We start from the raw sequence: 19,173 nt of genomic DNA on the forward strand, positions 1-19,173 counted from the left end.
GTTATTTGTATACGTGATCCTGTTGGAAAGCTCTTCAAATAGAATGGGAAATCTGAGAAAGGAAACCACACACACACCAGCCTCAGCTGGATTGCCATCGGCTCAGCGAATGACGTACCTGATACAAGTTCATGAATGAACCAGCGCTGCTCATGAGTCTAGCTTTATTCTCAAAGGGAGCCTGCTCTCCCCTTAGTCACTGGCGTGAGGGAAAAGAGTTTGTTCCCAGCAAGACGGAAGTGAGAAGTGGACACCTAGATTCAGTAGTGATGAATGGTTCTCGAGTAAGGGTCGGCGTCCTCCCCTCAGGAATGGAGGAATGGATCCTCTCGAGTATTCTGAGCCTCTCAGAACCTTGGGGTCAGGTCCTTTTCCCGTCCCCAGTGTGACTCTGAAGTGTCACAGAGTGACTAGGATTTTGCAACGTGAGATGGAAATGCCATCGTGCTTTTCAGCTAGAGCCCTGCTACCCGAAGTCAGCTTGTCTACGACCACACTTAGTGTCTTCCCCTCCGGGGTCCTTCCTGGCTCCCCCAGTTCTGTCGGGGATGCCCTCTGTCTCCCGCTGTCACACTCTGGGCTCAAACTCGGGAGCATCTGTCCTTCCTCTTGTCACCTGTCACTATTAAACCCGTCGCCACATCCTGCCAGTTTTTCATGAGCAAAGTCTCGACATTCAGATGGATCTGTTCCTCTCCATGTTGCCACCACTTTGATCCCAGGCCCTTCGCCTCTGGTTCTGCCACCCAGCCCAGAGGTGCCGCGGATGCCCAAGCCCTGCGCCCGCCCAAGCCCTGCGCCCACCACTGCCCGACACCTTGCTATACTCTCTACTCCTTTCCTGAATGTTCCTTGCACTCCCAGTGAGTTCAGTGCCCTCCTTAAATTGAAGCTTTTTCATTCTAGGCCACAGTGAACTTGACCTATTTTCAGATTTTGCCATATTTGAGTTTAAAATACTGCATGTTGCACTGTGATAATACTAAAGCACACTGCTGTATTGAAAATGCTTTCATACTCTTCCATTATTTCCTCATAAAACCTCTGAAGTACATATTACCCTGATTTTCTTTTTTAAAAATTTTATTTAGTGAGAGGAGGGGAGGCAGAGAGACAGATTCCCACATGCACCCTGACCAGGACCCACCCGGCATGCCCACTAGGGGGCAATGCTCTGTTGCTCAGCAACTGAGCTCTTAGTGCCTGAGGCGGAGGCCATGGAGCCATCCTCAGCTCCCAGAGCCAACTCCCTCCAATCAAGCCATGGCTGAGAGAGAGAGAGAGAAAGTGAGAGAGGGAGTGTGGAGAAACAGATGGGCACTTCTGTGTGCCTGACCAGGAATTAAACCTGGGACATCCACACTCTGGGCCAACACTCTACCACTGAGCCAACTGACCAGGGCTACCCTGACTTTCTCAAGGAGAAAAGCTGTAATTTAGTCAAGGCCATACAAGTGACAGAGCTAGAGCACAAATCCAGAATGTGAGACCCTTGGTCACGTGGGGAGACTGCATGATGGAAGGGGAGGCCGGTATATCAAGTCATGCCTGTTCACAACACACTTGTTCTTTTCCTTCCTCTCCACCGTCCACCACACACACTCCCATCTGGGTCCCGGGTCCAGTATTCTTTCCCTATATACTGTAGCTCAGGGGTCCCCAAACTATGGCCCGCAGGCCACATGCAGCTCCCTGAGGCCATTTATCCGCCCCACCCCCGCACTTCCGGAAAGGGCACCTCTTTCATTGATGGTCAGTGAGAGGAGCATAGTTCCCGTTGAAATACTGGTCAGTTTGTTGATTTAAATTTATTTGTTCTTTATTTTAAATATTGTATTTGTTCCCGTTTTGTTTTTTTACTTTAAAATAAGATATGTGCAGTGTGCATAGGGATTTGTTCATAGTGTTTTTTTATAGTCTGGCCCTCCAACGGTCTGAGGGACAGTGAACTGGCCCCCTGTGTAAAAAGTTGGGGGACCCCTGCTATAGCTACTCTGTCCTCAGACTTTTTCATGTATGAAAATCCTTAGGCAGTATTTGTTTCAGCCTTTAGAAGAAGGAAGATGAGATTCCCATCTACAAATGGTCTGCACTGTGGAGGAGGTGAATATAAACAAAGTATACAGGCATTGGGAATCTAATCATGGGGGAAACCGATCATCACTGAGACCGGTTGAATTTCACCCATGTGTTTTGAATTAAAGGCAGTGATACGAACCAAGAGTGGAGTTGAGAAAACTTGAGGGGGAAATATAAACTGTACTACCAATCCATTGTGCTTGGAGGAGGGCCAGGGTAGATTTCATCCATCAGAGAGGTCCCTTGGAACTAAGGCCTAAAGAATCTTGGCAGGACATTGAGTTTTCTAATAAAGTCAACATATGATGAATGAGATCACCATATATCCAAACACATCTTAGACAAATAGCTCCATGGATAAAGTAAGACTTGACTGTAGCCCAAATGGTATTAAGCTAAAACGCAGAGTGTACAGGGGATAATAGGAAAGGCTGGTGGCCAACCAAGTCCGTGGAGAGCTGAAGAGGTAGAACTGACTGTGTATCCAACACCCTCCAGCCAAAAGGAACCTGAACCTGGGAAAAATGAACAGTTTTTATCAATGTGGGACTCCCGACTGTGAAGAGGGATAGTTCATAAGGCTTAAACCCTGGGGCAGAAATCTCTCGAGGAAGTCTGCCTCTACTCTCCGTCCGCACCCACTTCGTCTTTCTGATGACTTGGCTTCTTGGGTGTCTCATTCCAGGAAGGGAGGGGCTCTGGCTCACAATCCCCTAGAATAAACTGGTGGCTTAGTGTTCTGGTTTACCCGTCAACCAGTTCATACCATGCATGACTGCTGTAGGTCTGGCCCCAAGAGACACCCGATACCATGACCAAATTTGATTTTGGACCTGTGAAGCTGAGGTCCGTAAGTGCAGCTCTGGAATGGGGAGAGCCAAATGGAGCCTGGTTTTAAGCTGTGGCAAAGCTTACTTCCATTTTGAGGCAAAACAGTTATCAATCTCTAATAAAACAGGACACCAGAAGAGTATTCCAGTTTCTGAAGCATTTTGGTGACCTATTTGATTATAATGGTAATAAGGGTACTCTTGCTATTGTAAGAAGAAAGTTGAGGTTTATAACTTGACAAATGTCACAGAGTTAAAACTCAAGTAAGTATACATACTTCTCACGGAGTTTATTTTACTTTTGTTTCTCATAGAAAGAGTAGGATCACTAACTGCTTATATTTACTTATTGGGGAGAGAATATCATTGCAGTGAGGGGAAATCTGCTTGGTGATCTTTATTATTATTATTATTATGATTTTTTTTTTTTTTTGTATTTTTCTGAAGCTGGAAACGGGGAGAGACAGTCAGACAGACTCCCGCATGCACCCGACCGGGATCCACCCGGCACGCCCACCAGGGGGCAATGCTCTGCCCACCAGGGGGCGATGCTCTGCCCCTCCGGGGCGTAGCTCTGTTGCGACCAGAGCCACTCTAGCACCTGGGGCAGAGGCCAAGGAGCCATCCCCAGCGCCCGGGCCATCTTTGCTCCAATGGAGCCTTGGCTGCGGGAGGGGAAGAGAGAGACAGAGAGGAAGGAGAGGGGGGGGGTGGAGAAGCAGATTGGCGCTTCTCCTATGTGCCCTGGCTGGGAATCGAACCCGGGTACCCCGCACACCAGGCTGACGCTCTACCGCTGAGCCAACCGGCCAGGGCCACCATTTTACCATTTTTAAGTGTTCAATTTAGTGACATTAAGAAGACTTACAGGCCCTGGCCGGTTGACTCAGTGGTAGAGCGTTGCCCTGGCATGCGGGAGTCCCGGGTTCGATTCCCGGCCAGGGCACACAGAAGAAGCGCCCATCTGCTTCTCCACCCCTCCCCCTCTCCTTCCTCTCTGTCTCTCTCTTCCCCTCCCGCAGCTGAGGCTCCTCCATTGGAGCAAAGATGGCCCGGGAGCTGAGGATGGCTCTGTGGCCTCTGCCTCAGGTGCTAGAATGGCTCTGGATGTAACAGAGCGACACCCCAGATGGGCAGAGCATCGCCCCTTGGTGGGCATGCCGGGTGGATCCCGGTCGGGCGCATGCGGGAGTCTGTCTGACTGCCTCCCCATTTCCAGCTTCGGAAAAATGAAAAAAAAAAAAAAAAAAAAAAAAAAAAGAAGAAGAAGACTCACAATGCTATACAGCCATTATCGCCTTCTGCCCCCAGAACCTTTTTGTCATCACTGAAACTTCATAACCTGTAAGGGTAACTCCCATCTCCCTTTTCCTGTGCCTGTGGCTACCACTGGTCTACTTTCTGTCTATGAATTTGCATGTTCTAGGAACCTAACAAACGGAATAACAAGATTTGTCCTTCTGTGTTTGGGGTATTTTACTTAGCATAATATTTTCAAGGTTCATCCATGCATGTATCCAAATTCCATTCTATTTTATGGCCAAATTTCATTGCATGGATATACTACATTCTGTTTATCCATTCATCTATTGATGGACACTTGTGTTGTTTCCACCTTTTGGTTATTGTGAATAATGCTGCCATGAATATCGGTATAAAAGTATTTGAGCCCCTGCTTTCTTATTTTGGGCATATACCCAGAGGTGAAATTGCTCAGATTATAATTCCATTTAATAATTTGAGGAACTACCAAACTTTTCTACAGTAGCTGCACCAATTTATATTCCCTCCAGGAATACATAAGGGTTCCAGCTTTTCCACATCCTGTCCAACACTTGTTAGTTTCCATTGTTTTAAATCGTAGCCATCCTAATGGCTATGGCATGGTATTTCATTATGGTTGATTTACACTTCCTTAATGGCTAGTGTTGTTGAGCGTGTTTTCATGCGCTTATTGGCTATTTGCATAGCTTTTGGGGGGAATGTTTATTCAAGTTCTTTGTCCATTTTCCAATTGAGTTTTTTGTTATTGTTGAGTTTGCTCAACTGATTCTTGACAAAAATCCAAAAGCAATGCAATGGGGGAAAGATACCTTTCAACAAATGGTGCTGGACCTCCACAGGCACAAACAAAACAAAAACTCAACCTAAATCTCACACCTGACACAAAACTTACATCAAAACGAATCAGGAACATAAAACTCTGACACTTTTAGAAAATCATAGTGGAGAGTCTTTGGGATCCAAAGCTAGGCAAGGAGTTCTTACGCTTGACACCAAGAGCCCAATCCAGAAAAGAAAGAAATTGATCAATTTAGACCTAATCAAAATAATTATTTTCTGTCAAGTCCATGTAAAGAGAATTAAAAGACAAGCTACAGACTGGGGAAAAAATATTTGCAAACCACATCCAACAAAGGACTAGTATCTAGGATATCCAAAGAATTCTCAGAACTCAACAGTTAAAAATTGTGCAAAAAGACATGAACAGACACTTCACCAAAGAGGTTATACAGATAGCAAGTAAGCACAACGAAAAAGATGTTCAATATAATTATCCATCGTGCATATTAGAACCACAATGAGATATCATCACATATGTATTAGAATGGCTAAAATAAAAAAATTGTGACATCAGACACTGGCAAAGATGTGGGGAAACTCAATCGCTCAGACATTGCTCGTGGGAGTGTCACATGATACATCCACTCTACAGAATGGGTTGACTATTTCCCATGAAACTAAACATGGGATTACCACACGACTGTACTCTTGGTCATTTATTCCAGAAAAATGAAAACTTAGCTTCACACAAAAACCTGCACACGAATGTTCATGTCAGCTTTATTCATAATAGCCCTAAACTGGAAACAGCCCCATTGTCCTTCAATGTGCAAATGGTTAAACAAACCTTGGTACATCCATCCCACGAAAATTACTCAGCAATAAAAAGAAACAAATTATTGATACAACAACTTGGACGAACCTCCAGAGAATTACTCTGAGAAAAAAAAGTCAGTTCCAAAAGGTTACATTCTGTATTATCCCATTTATAATACATTAACATTTTTGAATTGACAAAGTTTTAGAAATGGAGAACAGATAAGCATCACCAGGGTCTAGGAACTTGGTAAGGGGGTAAGAGGGAAGTAGGTGTGGTTCTAAAAGCCCAACAAGGAGGATCCTTGTGACTCAAGGGTTCAGTGTATTGACTTTGGTGATTAAACCTACCCATGTGATAACATTGTATAGAATGAAATACACACCCACAAATAAATACAAGTCCAACTGGGGAAATCTGAGTAAGACGGGTGGATTGTGTCGATGTCAACATTCTGGTTGTGATATTGTGCCAGAGTTCTGCCAAATGTGGTCTGGTGACCGTCTCCATGCCCGTCTGTGAGGGAATGCCTTATGAGGGAGAAAAGAAGCAGAACAACGAGCTGTCGGAAGATTTTCAAATGATGAAGGCCTGGATAAATATCTGGAAAGCTTCCTCTGATCTCCTTCCCTAGAAATGTGTCTCCCACCCCCGTGTAACCTTAGTAGTGACTTATATTGGGAAGAGCCTTTTTAAAAAAAAAAACCATTCAAGTGTTTTCCACTATGAAAATAAACCATGTTCATTATATCTGAAACCCTCTGAAGTGCAAACATAAAGACAGCGCTGCAGCTCCAGCACCCAAATATAATAACTTTCACTATTTCTATGCATCGCTCCCAGTCTTATTTCTGTGCCTGGTTTTTAAAAGCACAGCTTTGTTTAGCAATAACTTTTGTGTCCTGCTTTTTTCCCCCTCACGATCACAAAATGACCTTTCCCTACATTTTGCAAAGACATTTTAGGGTGGGATCCTTCACTCTTAAATTCTCCTGCAGGACATCGGAATGTGTACCACTGTGCAGAAGAACCTTTGGTCCGCAAAACTTTCAAAATATATGTTCCAAAGTTGGACCACAATGCCTGACCTGTGGTGGCGCAGTGGGTAAAGCGTCAACCTGGAAACGCTGAGGTTGCCGGTTCAAAGCCCTGGGCTTGCCTGGTCAAGGCACATATGGGAGTTGATGCTTCCAGCTCCAACCCCCCTTCTCTCTCTCTGTCTCTCTCTCCTCTCTAAAAATAAATAAATTAATTAATTAAAAAAAAAAAAAAGTTGGACCACGGGACCAACTTTGAGGTCCCAGGCACAGGACACCTCTTCCAGCTCACCGCGCCTATTTCCAAACTAGACCGCCGCACCCTGGACCAGGCGGACCTCTGTCACTTTCTGAACTTCCGGGGCCCTCTGGGCCACCGTGGACTCGTGGTGACGTTAGCGGGCGGTGTAGCTGGTTTCTCTGGTGACAGTTGCCAGGGCAGCACGAGAAGCGTCCGGATGAGGTGACAGAGCTGCGGTGGCCCCAGAAGGCCGGAGCGGAGTGACCGCTGTAAGTGCGGGGAAGTGCGGAGGGCGCGGGCTGGAGCAGGGGGAGCCCGCAGCCGCTAGGGGGCCTGGACCCGAGCCCCAGCGCACACGCTGGCCCGAGCACGCAGCCACCCGCCGGACGCTCACTGCACGCCCGGCCCAGAGCGAGGACTCTCCCTTGATTCTGTGAATCTTCACGCACAGCCACCCCCCTCCCTAGGAACTTATTTTTCCGCTCCGTGCAAGGGTTAGTGAGACGCAAAGGGTGGGTCACCTGCCCGAAGTCACCTAGTAGGGGGCAAAGTCAGACCTCCAACTCGAGCCCGCCGGACCTCCAGCGCCCTCTTCTGGTCTGGCTGCAGAGGCCTCTGGCACAACACGGGTGGAGCGGGAACTAAGCGACCCGGTGGCATCCACTTCTCCTGCCCTCCCGCCCCGGGACCAGCCCCCACAGGACCCCGGATTCCTCGAGAGTCCCCCGCAGCGCGGTACCCCAGCCCAGCCACCGGGTCATCTTCACCCCGTCCCCAAACCAAACTCATCCCTGTATCGGCCGTCGGAAAGCCGGGTCCTCCAGGGCGCCCAACGAGGCCTCCCAGTGCAGGCCTCTCCATCCCCAGGATCCCACGCGGTGGCTGGGAATACTTGATGAGAACATAGTTAATCAATAAACAAACAAATAAATAATACAACAGAGGAAGGAAGGAAAGAGGGAAGGACGAAAGAGAAAGTGGCAGGCTGGTGTGGCCAAGGGAGGCCCATGTCTGGGGATAAGGCCTCAGCCCCTGCTCACTGGCCCTAGTCCCCTATATAAGGGGTCCTCCGTTAAGACACAGTTCCACTCCTATGACCATGACTGTACCAGAATTGCGGTGTAAGTCGAAACACACCCTAGCCTAAGTCACTTACCTATCCTAACACAGCTGTAAAATCATAATCTAAGCCACAGAAAAAGGAAAAGGACATAAATATACTGTGCTGTACACTGTGCTGTAATAACAGAAAAAAATGTGTGTAAAAAAAAAAATTCCTTACCTTTATTCCTGTGGCTGGCTTGCACACTGGCAGGGGCATTGCAAGGTGGGAGAGAGTGACCTCCTGGGAGGAGGAAGCTGGAGAGGCAGGAGAACCTGCAGAAGGTGCTGGAGACACTGGGTCAGGTGAATCGGGATTGCCTAAGGAGCATGCAAGCTCGCTGGAGATGATTCTACCTGCACTATAGGTGTTTCATTTCGAGAAGCAGCTGGTGTAGAGGGTACAGGATCTGTTGCAGGCCTCTCCACCTTCTTGAAAAATTGTTCCAGGCTAATCTGGAAGGTTGATGACTTCTTCTCTTCCAGAATCTGCCTATAGCACTGCAAGGCATCCATAAGAGCTCTGTAGACCTTACTGAGTCTGTCATCACTGGGCTCCTCAGCCTGAAATTTTACCAACCCATCCCTCTACCATAGAAAAACCTTCTGCCAAACCCTTGGTGGTAAATCTCTTGGGTTCTGGGGTTTCTAGCTCCTCCTCTTCAATCAGCTGCTTCTCCAGCTGAATGAGGTCCTCAGCAGACAGCTCCTCTCCATGTGACGCCAGTTGATTTCATAGGCGCTGACCCCTTTGCATGCTCTAGGACACGGTCTTTACCCTTGATGATTGTTGTTACAGTAGAGCGGCTAAGGCCCAGCACCTGGCAGATGTTCATCGCTGACTTCTTTTTCTGATCTCTTTACAATGTCTAATTTCACCTCCATCATGATGGTTTTCCTCTTCTTCGAAGCACTAACATCTGAAGACACTGACTTTCTTTTAGGAGCCACAATAAGGGCCCAAAAAATCACCAAACAAAGCAACACTAATGGCACACTTGCACTTTCAATAGTCCAAAATGGCGTAGGTAAGCGTACTGGGGGACATAAACTCCCTCACCTGCTGTGTTACTGTGTGCTCTTCCCCTACAGGCAGCCAAACTAGCTCACTCACGTGGTCTGTAAGTATGACGTTAACAGCATAAGCTGAAACACTCATGTTGTCAATTTTTTAACATTTTATGGGAGTGAGCATGGTAAACTCAAAACGTTGTAGGTTGAGACTGTCGTAACCCAAGGATCCCCGTACACTTAACTGCCCCTGTGAGCTTTGCTTCACCACAGGAAGTGCCATGGGGGGTGGGTGCCACTCTCCCCTCCCCATCCCATAGCGCTCTTTCCTGAGCCTTGAGTTTCTTCCACGCAGACTTAACCTTAATTTAAAAGATAAGAAAAGAAAAATTCCTGCCAGCCTTTGCTTTTCTCAGTGTTTTGGATTTTAGCCATTCTAATAGGTGTGTAGTGGTATCTCATTGTTGTTTTAATTTCTAATTTCTAATTACATATTATTTTGAACTTTTCACATGCTTATCTGCCATCTTTATATGTTCTTTGGTGAAGTCTATGTTTTGATCTTTTGCTCAGTTTTTAACTGGATTGCTTCCATGTTGTTAACTTTTCAAAGTTCTTTGTATATTTTGGATACAGTCCTCCATCAGATATGTGTTTTACAGATTTTCTTCCAGTCTGTGGCTTATCTTTTCATTCTCTTAACAGTGCCTTTTGCAGAGCAGAAGTTTTTAATTTTAATGCAATCTGACTTAGCATTGCAAATTTTTCTTTCATGGATCATGCTTTTGGTATTGTATCTAAAAACTCATTGCCAAACCCAAGGTCATCGAGATTTTTCTCCTATATTACCTTCTGGAAGTTTTATAGTTTAGCATTTTAGATTTAGGTCTATGGTCGATCCATTTTGAGTTAATTGTTATGGAGGGTGTAATGTCTGTGTCTAGATTCATTTTTTTTGCTTGTGGATGTCCAGTTGTTCCCATGCCATTTGTTGAAAAGAGTATTCTTTTTTTCTGTTGGATTGCCTCTGCTTGTTTGTGGGAGATCAGTTGACTTTTTTTGTGTATGTCTATTTCTGAGATCTCTATTCTTTTCTCTTGATCTATTTGTCTATTTCACAAACACCACACTTGTTGAATACTGTAGCATTATATACATAGTAAGTCTTGAAATGGAAGCATCAACCTTGCAATTTGGTTCTTCTCTCTCACACTCCATTGGCTACTCTGAATTTTATGCTTTTTGATATAAACTTTAGAATCAGTATATCAACATCCACAAAGTACCTTGCTGGGATTTTTCTTATAATTCTGTTGAATCTGTAGATCAATTTGGGGTGGGGAACTGACATGTAAACAATATTGAGTCTTCCTATCCATGTATGTGGAATATCTCATTTTCTTTCTTCCATCTGAGTTTTATCACTTTCCACATATGGATCTTGTACATATGTTGTCAGATATATACCTAGGTATTTCTCTTTTTATACAAATGCAAATGGTATTGCGTTTTAAATTTCCATTTCCAGTGGCTCATTGTGGACCACTGTCTTCATCACTCAGCTTTAGGCGGACTGAGGCGCCCGCTTCTCCTGCAGGTCCCCATAGCCAGTCTCTCAGGCCACTCACGCCTCTCTTTCTCAGTTTTGACTCATTATTAGACTCATGTGGGAAGTCTGAAAAATAGACAGACGCCCAGGCCACAACCCAGACCAGTTAAATCCAAATCGCCGCTGGCCGCAGGCGTATCACGGAGCAGGAGCTAATGCCCTGGGGGCTGAGCTGGACTGCAGGTGTCCTCTCAGTGCAGGCACGCTGCCTCCCAGATGCTTATTGGGCCAACGACACCGCATTTCATACGATGAAAAACATAACAGCTAAATTCTCAGGAGGGCTTACATGCCAGGCACTGCACTGCCTGCTTTCCATTCATTCTCTCATTGAATCCCCATGACCGTCCTGTGAAGTATTTAATGAGTACCATCCCACTTTTGCAGATGAGTAAACAGAAGCGCGGTGAGATTATGTAATTTGCCCAGGAAACAGGGTATATCCCAGAAGAACCTGTACTCTATGTTGGAATAAAAAAGGGAAAAGGCTCTAGAAGTTACTGTGTTCATTTGTTTACTTATTCATTTATTCATACTCTCATCCTTGAGCACCTGCTGCATTCAGTGACAGTTCTACACACATTCATTGAAGGCCCATTCTGGCCAAGATAAGTGTAAGACCCCTGCCTTTAAGAGGCCTCTGAGTAAAGGGGAGGAACAGAAAGAGTCACAGATGATTATAATAGACCAAGGTAAGGTCAGTGATCCAGGGATGCCTGGGGGATTCTGGGAGTCCACAGAGTGCCCCCAGGGGAATCCTAAAAGCTAAGAGAAGGGCTGCCCGGGAGCCCGGGGAGGAAGGCATCCCAGGCAGACAGAGTGTCTGCAGCGAGCCTTTGAGATGTCTCTAGGCTTGAGCCTTCTCGGGGCCTTACAAACCCAACCACCTACAGGGGCTGATGGGTAATGAAGAGGGTGAGCCCAGCAGGTGTGAGAGAGGACAGCATTTACTGCGGCAGCACCTGGGAGTGCAAGGGACTGCAGCTGAGTGGAAAGGACGTACCCTGCCCGGAATGAAGTCCCTCTGCCCAGCAGCTGCCGTCGGTGGGAGACCACGGGCTCAGCCCTGCCAGACCTGCAAACTTTCACAAAAGAATCTACCAGTCTGGATTTAATGAAAATCGACAGATGTTTGAATGTTGACAACACATTCAAATCCTGACAAAGCATTCTGGGAGAGTCAAGCAGAAATGGGTGTGGGGTCGATGCAGCCCTCAGAGTGTACGCTGTGGTCCTGGCGGCGCCTTGCACGGGTGGGAGCCACTTGGATCTGGTTTGGAAAGGTTCCAGACGGTTGTGTGCAGCAGGGACTAGAGGGACAAGACAAGACCTGGGCAGCTAAGATGGGAAGCAGGTAGCCAGAGAGATAGGGGGACACTGGGGAGGGGCGTGCTGGGGTGAGCCCAGTGCCACCCAACTCCTGAGGCAGGCAGGAGATGAGGTGCAGAGGAGGTAGCCTTAAAATGTGCGGTAGCGGCTGCGGAGGCTGGAGGCAGCCGTGTCATGAGGCCACTGTGCGCCCAGCAGCCGGGGAAGGCTTTCTGCTGAAGGCTCACAAGAATCGCTGTGAGGGACAGCACATGTCTGGATGTGGGGCAAGAGGAAGAGGAAGGGAGTCTTCAAGAGAGACCACCAAGAAGGGAGAAAATGATAATACTTTGTCTCTACCAATGCATAGCTGACAAAGTGCTTTCACACACACCCCCCCCCCCACTGCATTTGTCCTCTCACGGCAGGTCTGCGGCCCCCATGTCATCCTCTCCTGCTTCCTGAACAAGGGCCTGAGGCCCGGAGATGTACAGAAATTGTTTAGACTCACACAGCTGGTATAAAGCCAAGTTCACCCTGAACCCTGGGCGTAGTAGTCCTCAGCGTGGGCCAGGCTTCTAATACGGTAGCACAGACCAGTATCACCCAACACCCAGGCTGCACCCTGACCAGGGACATCAGAATCCCTGGGCGTGGGACCGGGCTGGGCATCGGCATCTTTAAAGCTCCCCAGGAGGTCCCAGTGTGCAGGCGGGGTGGGGACCGCTGCTTCACAGGCCGGTCACAGCCTCCAAGTTGCTGTCCCGACTCGCTGTTGACCCAGAATGACTATTAATAGCGCTCCCTTGCACTCTCCAAGGCGACCCAATTTGCGAAATGCAGTATATGGTCGTCCTGTCTCGTAATCTACAAAAATAGGTAATCACAGGATAAATTTAATTTTGAATTCTATTAGTTACATTTTCAAATAATAGGCTCAACAGGGTTTTCTTCAGTTTCCAGGCACTTTTTCAGGGGCAATTCCTCCAAATCAGGTCGGCAAACTAAGGCTCCCAGTCCAATTCCAGCTCCCCACCTAGTTTCGTAATCAAGTTTTATTGGAACACAGCCACACCCTCTCATTTACATATTGTCTGCAGCTGCTTCTTACTGCAATGGCATTAGATAGTACAGGGGTCCCCAAACTGCGGCCGCCTGAGGCCATTTATCCGGCCCCTGCCGCACTTCCGGAAGGGGCACCTCTTTCATTGGTGGTCAGTGAGAGGAGCATAGTTCCCACTGAAATACTGGTCAGTTTGTTGATTTAAATTTACTTGTTCTTTATTTTAAATATTGTATTTGTTCCTGTTTTGTTTTTTTTACTTTAAAATAAGATATGTGCAGTGTGCATAGGGATTTGCTCATAGTTTTTTTTATAGTCCGGCCCTCCAACGGTCTGAGGGACAGTGAACTGGCCCCCTGTGTAAAAAATTTGGGGACCCCTGAGATAGTGGTTGCGACAGAGACCGTATGGCCCACAAAGCTTAAAATCTTTACTATCTGACCTTTACAGAAAAAGTAAGTTGGACTCAAGGTTGTATGTTTAGGCTAATGAGACTTTTTCTAGGACGTGTAGGAGCTAGGCAACACTAGAACCAGCATGAAGGGGAAAACGGTCTGGAAGGAGAGAGACTGAAGCCAAACCCCCAATGCCTTTAACGCAGAGGTTGGGAACCTATGGCTCGCGAGTCAGGTGTGGCTCTTTTGATGGATGCATCTGGCTCGCAGACAAATCTTTAATAAAAATAATAATAATATTAAAAATATAAAACATTCCCATGTATTACAATCCATTCATTTCCTACCGCTCATGTTCATGGTTGCGGGTGGCTGGAGCCAATCACAGCTGTCCTCCGGGACAACACCAAATTTTTATTGGATAATGCCTAACGTACACGGGTCGGTGTATGGCTCTCACAGAATCACCTTTTAAAATATGTGGCGTTCATGGCTCTCTCAGCCAAAAAGTTTCCCGACCCCTGGTTTAATGCCTTTGGGCTTGGTTTGGGGCTAACGGGCATCTCCTGAAGATTTCCATGCAGGGGAAGTCGGGCTCAGAGCTGTGCTTCAGCAAAAGTCGTCCCTCAGGGAAGGCAGGCTGGACTGCCGGGAACGCAGAAAGAGGGAGAGGGGCAGCAAGGGCACTAGGGACTGGTTCGAGCAGTTCTGGGGACAGACCATTGTCATTCATTTACCAAGTACTAATTTCATGCCTGCTACACACCAGGCCTGGTATAGGCCTCGAGGACCCAGCAGTGACGTCACAGTGCCTGCCATGGTGGGGCTAATAGGAAGAGAAGCATCAACAGACAAATAAATATATGGTGTGTCAGGTTAGGCTGAGTGAGATTAAGAAAAATAAAACAGGGTAAGGAGCATGGGAGGGAGGGTAGGAATGGTTTCTATAATAGAACGGTGAGGAAGGCCTCTCTGAGAAGGTGAGCAAGGTAGATGTCTGGGGAAAGAATATTCCAGGGAAGGAAACAGCAAGTACAAATGTCCTGAGGTGGCCATGAGTATGTTGACGAGAGTGGTATCAGTGGGGATGGAATTATGAGGACTGATCTGAAGACGTTTCTGGAGAATCAACAAGACTTATGACTAATTGGGTGGTAGGTAGATGACATGATGAGTTAGTTTAGGTCAAGGATGCTTAACACTGGCTACATTTGAAAAGGAAGTAGGGAGAGTTTAAAGATTCCATTGTTAGTGCTCTATTATTTTATTTCCGTGAAGTTCAAAAATAGACAAACATTCAGACAATGTAAAGAACTCAAGAAGAAGACAGCACAATTTTTTAAAAGGGTAAAAAATATGAACAGACATATCACAAAAGAAGATCAAATGGCCAGTAAGCACAAGAGAAGATGCTCAACAAAATTTTCCATCAGGAAAATGCAAATTAAAACCACACTGAGATGGCACTACACCTGCTGGGAAGACTAAAATTTATACTCACTATAGTAGGTGTTGACAAGGATGTGGAGCAACTGGAGCACTCCTCCTGCACTACTGCTGGGAACATCAATGGCACCACCCCTCTGGAAAACAATTTAGCAGTTTTTTATAAAACTAACATAAATTCACCATATAAACAGGCATTTCCAACTTTAGGTATTTACCCAGGAGAAATAAAAACATGTTCACACAAAGATATTTCTTTCTTATTTATTTATTTATTTATTTATTTTTATTTTATTTTTTACAGGGACAGAGAGAGAGTCAGAGAGAGGGATAGATAGGGACTGACAGACAGGAACGGAGAGAGATAAGAAGTATCAATCATCAGTTTTTCGTTGTGACACCTTAGTTGTTCATTGATTGTTTTCTCATATGTGCCTTGACCGCAGACCTTGAGCAGACCGAGTAACCCCTTGCTTGAGTCAGTGACCTTGGGTCCAAGCTGGTGAGCTTTTTTTTTTTTTTTTGCTCAAGCCAGATGAGCCTGCGCTCAAGCTGGCGACCTCGGGGTCTCAAAACTGGGTCCTTCCGCATTCCATCCGACACTATCCACTGCGCCACCGCCTAGTCAGGCACAAAGATTTTTCTTTATGTTAATATTCATAACAGCTTCATTCATGATAGCCAGAAATGGAAATAGCTCAGGTATTCAATAACAGGTGAATGAATGGACAAACCATGACAGATTTCTATGAGAAAATACTACCCAGCAATACAAAGAATGAGCGAGTGACTCGTGTTACAACATGGATGAACCTCCAAAAGGTAGTGCAAAAAAAGGAAAACAAAGAAAAAAACCTAAAGACTGCCTACTGTCTTATTCCAGTTATGTGAAATTCTAGAAAAGGCGAAACTTTTCATGGTGACAAAAAAAATAGATCGGAGTTTGCCTGGAATTGGGGCCAGCAGGGGGAATTGATTGCAAAGGAGCAGAGAAGAACTTTTCGGTGTGATAAAACTATTTTATCATGATGCTGGTGGCGGTTTACACCGGTGCGTACATTTGTCAACACTCATTCGCACACATGAAATTGGTGAACTTTATTGTGTGTAAATCATACTTCAATGGAGCTGATTAAAAAGAAAACAGACAAAACTCATCTTCAATGGCAGAAGTCAGAATAGTGCTTACCTTAGAGGACAATTGACTGGAGAAGGCACAGATAGCCTGCTCAGGGACAAGAAGTACCCTACACCTTGATCCAGGGGTCATCAGAGGAGTGTACACTTAGGTAAAGATTCACTGAACCATGTACTCCGGATTTACGCACTTTACGTAAATGATACCTCAATTTTTAAAGTAATGATTCAGCCCCACTCCTAGGGGTTGGGGTTTAACTGGCCCAGAGATGTGCCCAAGCATTTTGGGTTATATTTTGGGAGCTCCTAGTTTTAGGGGACTCTAACGTTCAGCTGGCATTGGGAGCCGCTGTTTTAGGGACAGGACTGGGTGAAGTGTTGAGTCTGAGTGATGGGGGCATATTCTGATGCCATCCGCAGCCTGGTGGCACAGTCAGGGCTAGAGGAGGATGCTCAGCTCAGCTTTGGCTTTCCGGGGGTTTGAAGTGAGGGTGGGTCGTCCGAGCTTGCACGTGGCCACATGCAAAGCGAAGCAGGAAACTCCAGAGTTGGAGGCCGCAGACCAGACTGGCTCCACACCAAGCACGCTCAGGAAACGTGCACTTTGTGGATGGAGTTTGCTTCAGCTCAGGTTTCTGTCCTACTCCTAGGGCGAGATGGCAGCGGAGGAGGGCTCGGCAGACACCTTGCGGCTCCAGTTCAAGGCCATGCAGGAGATGCAGTACAGAAGGCTGCAGAAGCAGATGGAGAAACAGAAGGAAAAGGAACTGAGCCTCAACAGCAGAGTCGATGACCCGAAAGAGCCCTTGGAAATCTTCGATGGCCTCAGCCTTCTCCAAGCTGGGGAGCAAGTCTCAAAAGACAGCTTTGAGCAGAGGTAAATGCAATTGTTTTTTGTTTTGTTTTTTGCTCCCCCCCTCCCCCCCCAAAGTGAGAAGTGGGGAGGCAGAGAGACAGACTCCCGCATGTGCCTGACCGGGATCCACCCAGCATGCCCACCAGGGGGCGATGCTCTGCCCATCTGGGGCATTGCTCCGCTGTGGCCGGAGCCATTCTAGCACCTGAGGCGGAGGCCATGGAGCCATCCTCAGCGCCCGGGCCAACTTTGCTCCAGTGGAGCCTTGGCTGCAGGAGGGGAAGAGAGAGACAGAGAGGAAGGAGAGGGGGAGGGGTGGAGAAGCAGATGGGCACTTCTCCTGTGTGCCCTGGCCAGGAATCAAACCCGGGACTTCCACGCCCCAAACTGATGCTCATCCAGGGCCACAAGTGGTTTTTTTTTTATTATTAAATTTATTGGGATGACGTTGGTTAACACCATTACAGAGGTTTCAGGTGTACCATTCCATAATACATTATCTATATGTTGTACTGTGTGTTCACCCCCCCAAGTCAAGTCTCCTTCTATCACCATTCATCTCCCTCTACCCTCTCCACCTCCCCGCCCCCTTCCTCTCCTGTAATCATACTGCTGTCTGTGTCCATGAGCTTTTACCCCCTTTGGTTAATCTTTTCACCTTTTTCACTCAGTCCCCAACCCCCTCCCCCTCTGACAGCTGTCACTGTGTTCTCTGTATCTATGAGTCTGTTTTTATTTTTCTGTTAGTTTATTTTGTTCTGATTTTCTATCAGGTTTACCTAAAATCTAGCGACCTAACTTCAACTTAAGGCTTAAAGAGATTCTGTCCGGTCTTCTAGTATGTATGTGCAGTGAAGACCATGAACAGCGTTCTCAGTATCGCTTTAGCTGCCTTTCACAAGTTTTTCTTTTCTTTTTTTTACAGAGACAGAGTCAGAGAGAGGGATAGACAGGGACAGACAGACAGGACAGACAGGAACGGAGAGAGATGAGAAGCATCAATCATCAGTTTTTTGTTGCAACACCTTAGTTGTTCATTGATTGTCTTCTCATATGTGCCTTGACCGTGGGCCCTCAGCAGACCGAGTAATCCCTTGCTCTTATTCAAGCCAGCGACCTTGGGTCCAAGTTGGTGAGCCCCTCGCTCAAACCAGATGAGCCCGTGCTCAACCTGGCGACCTCGGGGTCTCGAACCTGGGTCCTCTGCATCCCAATCCGACGCTCTATCCACTGCACCACCACCTAGTCAGGCACAACAAGTTTTGATACAGTATATTGCTTCTGTGTTCAGTTCATTTTAAATGCTTATCGTACATGTTATGATTTTTTTCTTAATCTACCAAAAATTTAGGAGTGTGTGTTTTTTAGTTCCAAATATATGATAGCTTTGCTGTTTCATTTTTAATTTTATTTTCGCCATATTTTGAGTGCTGATTTCTAATTTTACTCAATTGCCTTGAAAGGCAATGGTTTGTATGGTGTCCATTATTTGGAGTTTGCTAAGATTGCCTTTGTAGACTACATTCTTACACCTATATGCACGTGCCATGGGTGCTCAACAGGAAAATGGTTTCTCTGAGTGCTTTTATATCGCTGTCTGTTGAATCCACGGTAAACCATGTTACGCGAAACTTCTTTCTCCTTTCACGTGTGTGTGCGTCTGCGCGTGCGTGTGGCACGTGTGTGCCGTATCCCTCAGTTTTGAGACCAGTGTGTTGAATTTGTCTCATTGAGGTCCTTTGATTTCTGGTTCCTATTTTGTACTGAGCAGTTCTTATCGCCAGCTGGTGCCCAGCGAGGTACAGTCGACTGTGGCCGTGGAGCCTGCCTGTCCCCTGTCCCCTGTCCCCTGAGACGCAGCGACTCCCCTTTGCCTTGCAGGGTGCTGGAAGATGAGATCGCGCAGCTTCACAACCAGCTCAGGGAAACGGTGGATGAGAACGGGCGGATATATAAGCTGCTGAAAGAGAGGGACTTTGAGATCAAACACCTCAGAAAGAAAATAGAAGAGGACAGATTCGCCTTCACAGGTAGCTTCACCACTGCGTGACAGTCCCTGCCCTGAGGTGCCTTGAGGCGCCCTGAGGTCCCAGCCCGGTTGTCATGGAGCCCACCCAGCAGGGCACATAGCAGGTGCCAGCAGACAGGTGCCCGAGACGGAGTGCCCAGGGTCAGCTGT

General features: G+C 46.8%; 1 protein-coding gene and 1 long non-coding RNA gene across 4 annotated transcripts in view; one reads left to right on the top strand and one right to left on the bottom strand.

Moving 5' to 3' along the window:
* Nucleotides 1–6,038: 6,038 nt before the first annotated feature.
* Nucleotides 6,039–7,726, bottom strand: LOC136382287 (uncharacterized). Its single transcript, XR_010747225.1, has 3 exons — nucleotides 7,604–7,726; nucleotides 7,106–7,335; nucleotides 6,039–6,320 (listed from the first exon to the last, which is right to left on the bottom strand). It is a non-coding gene; the product is annotated as an uncharacterized lncRNA (long non-coding RNA).
* The window catches only part of CCDC13 (coiled-coil domain containing 13), a 48,825-nt gene continuing 36,892 nt past the window's right edge, over nucleotides 7,241–19,173 (top strand). For 2 of the 3 annotated variants that reach the window (XM_066351375.1, XM_066351377.1), the window contains exons 1-3: nucleotides 7,241–7,337; nucleotides 16,789–17,015; nucleotides 18,876–19,024. In XM_066351375.1, coding sequence (XP_066207472.1) covers nucleotides 16,795–17,015; nucleotides 18,876–19,024 — 370 coding nt within the window. In that variant the 5' untranslated portion in view covers nucleotides 7,241–7,337; nucleotides 16,789–16,794. Of the gene's footprint in view, nucleotides 7,338–12,923; nucleotides 12,977–16,788; nucleotides 17,016–18,875; nucleotides 19,025–19,173 lie in introns of those variants that run through there. The other variant, XM_066351376.1, reaches the window with a different exon arrangement.

Source organism: Saccopteryx leptura, chromosome 10, assembly GCF_036850995.1.
Source record: "Saccopteryx leptura isolate mSacLep1 chromosome 10, mSacLep1_pri_phased_curated, whole genome shotgun sequence".
Classification (NCBI taxonomy): Eukaryota; Metazoa; Chordata; class Mammalia; order Chiroptera; family Emballonuridae; genus Saccopteryx; species Saccopteryx leptura.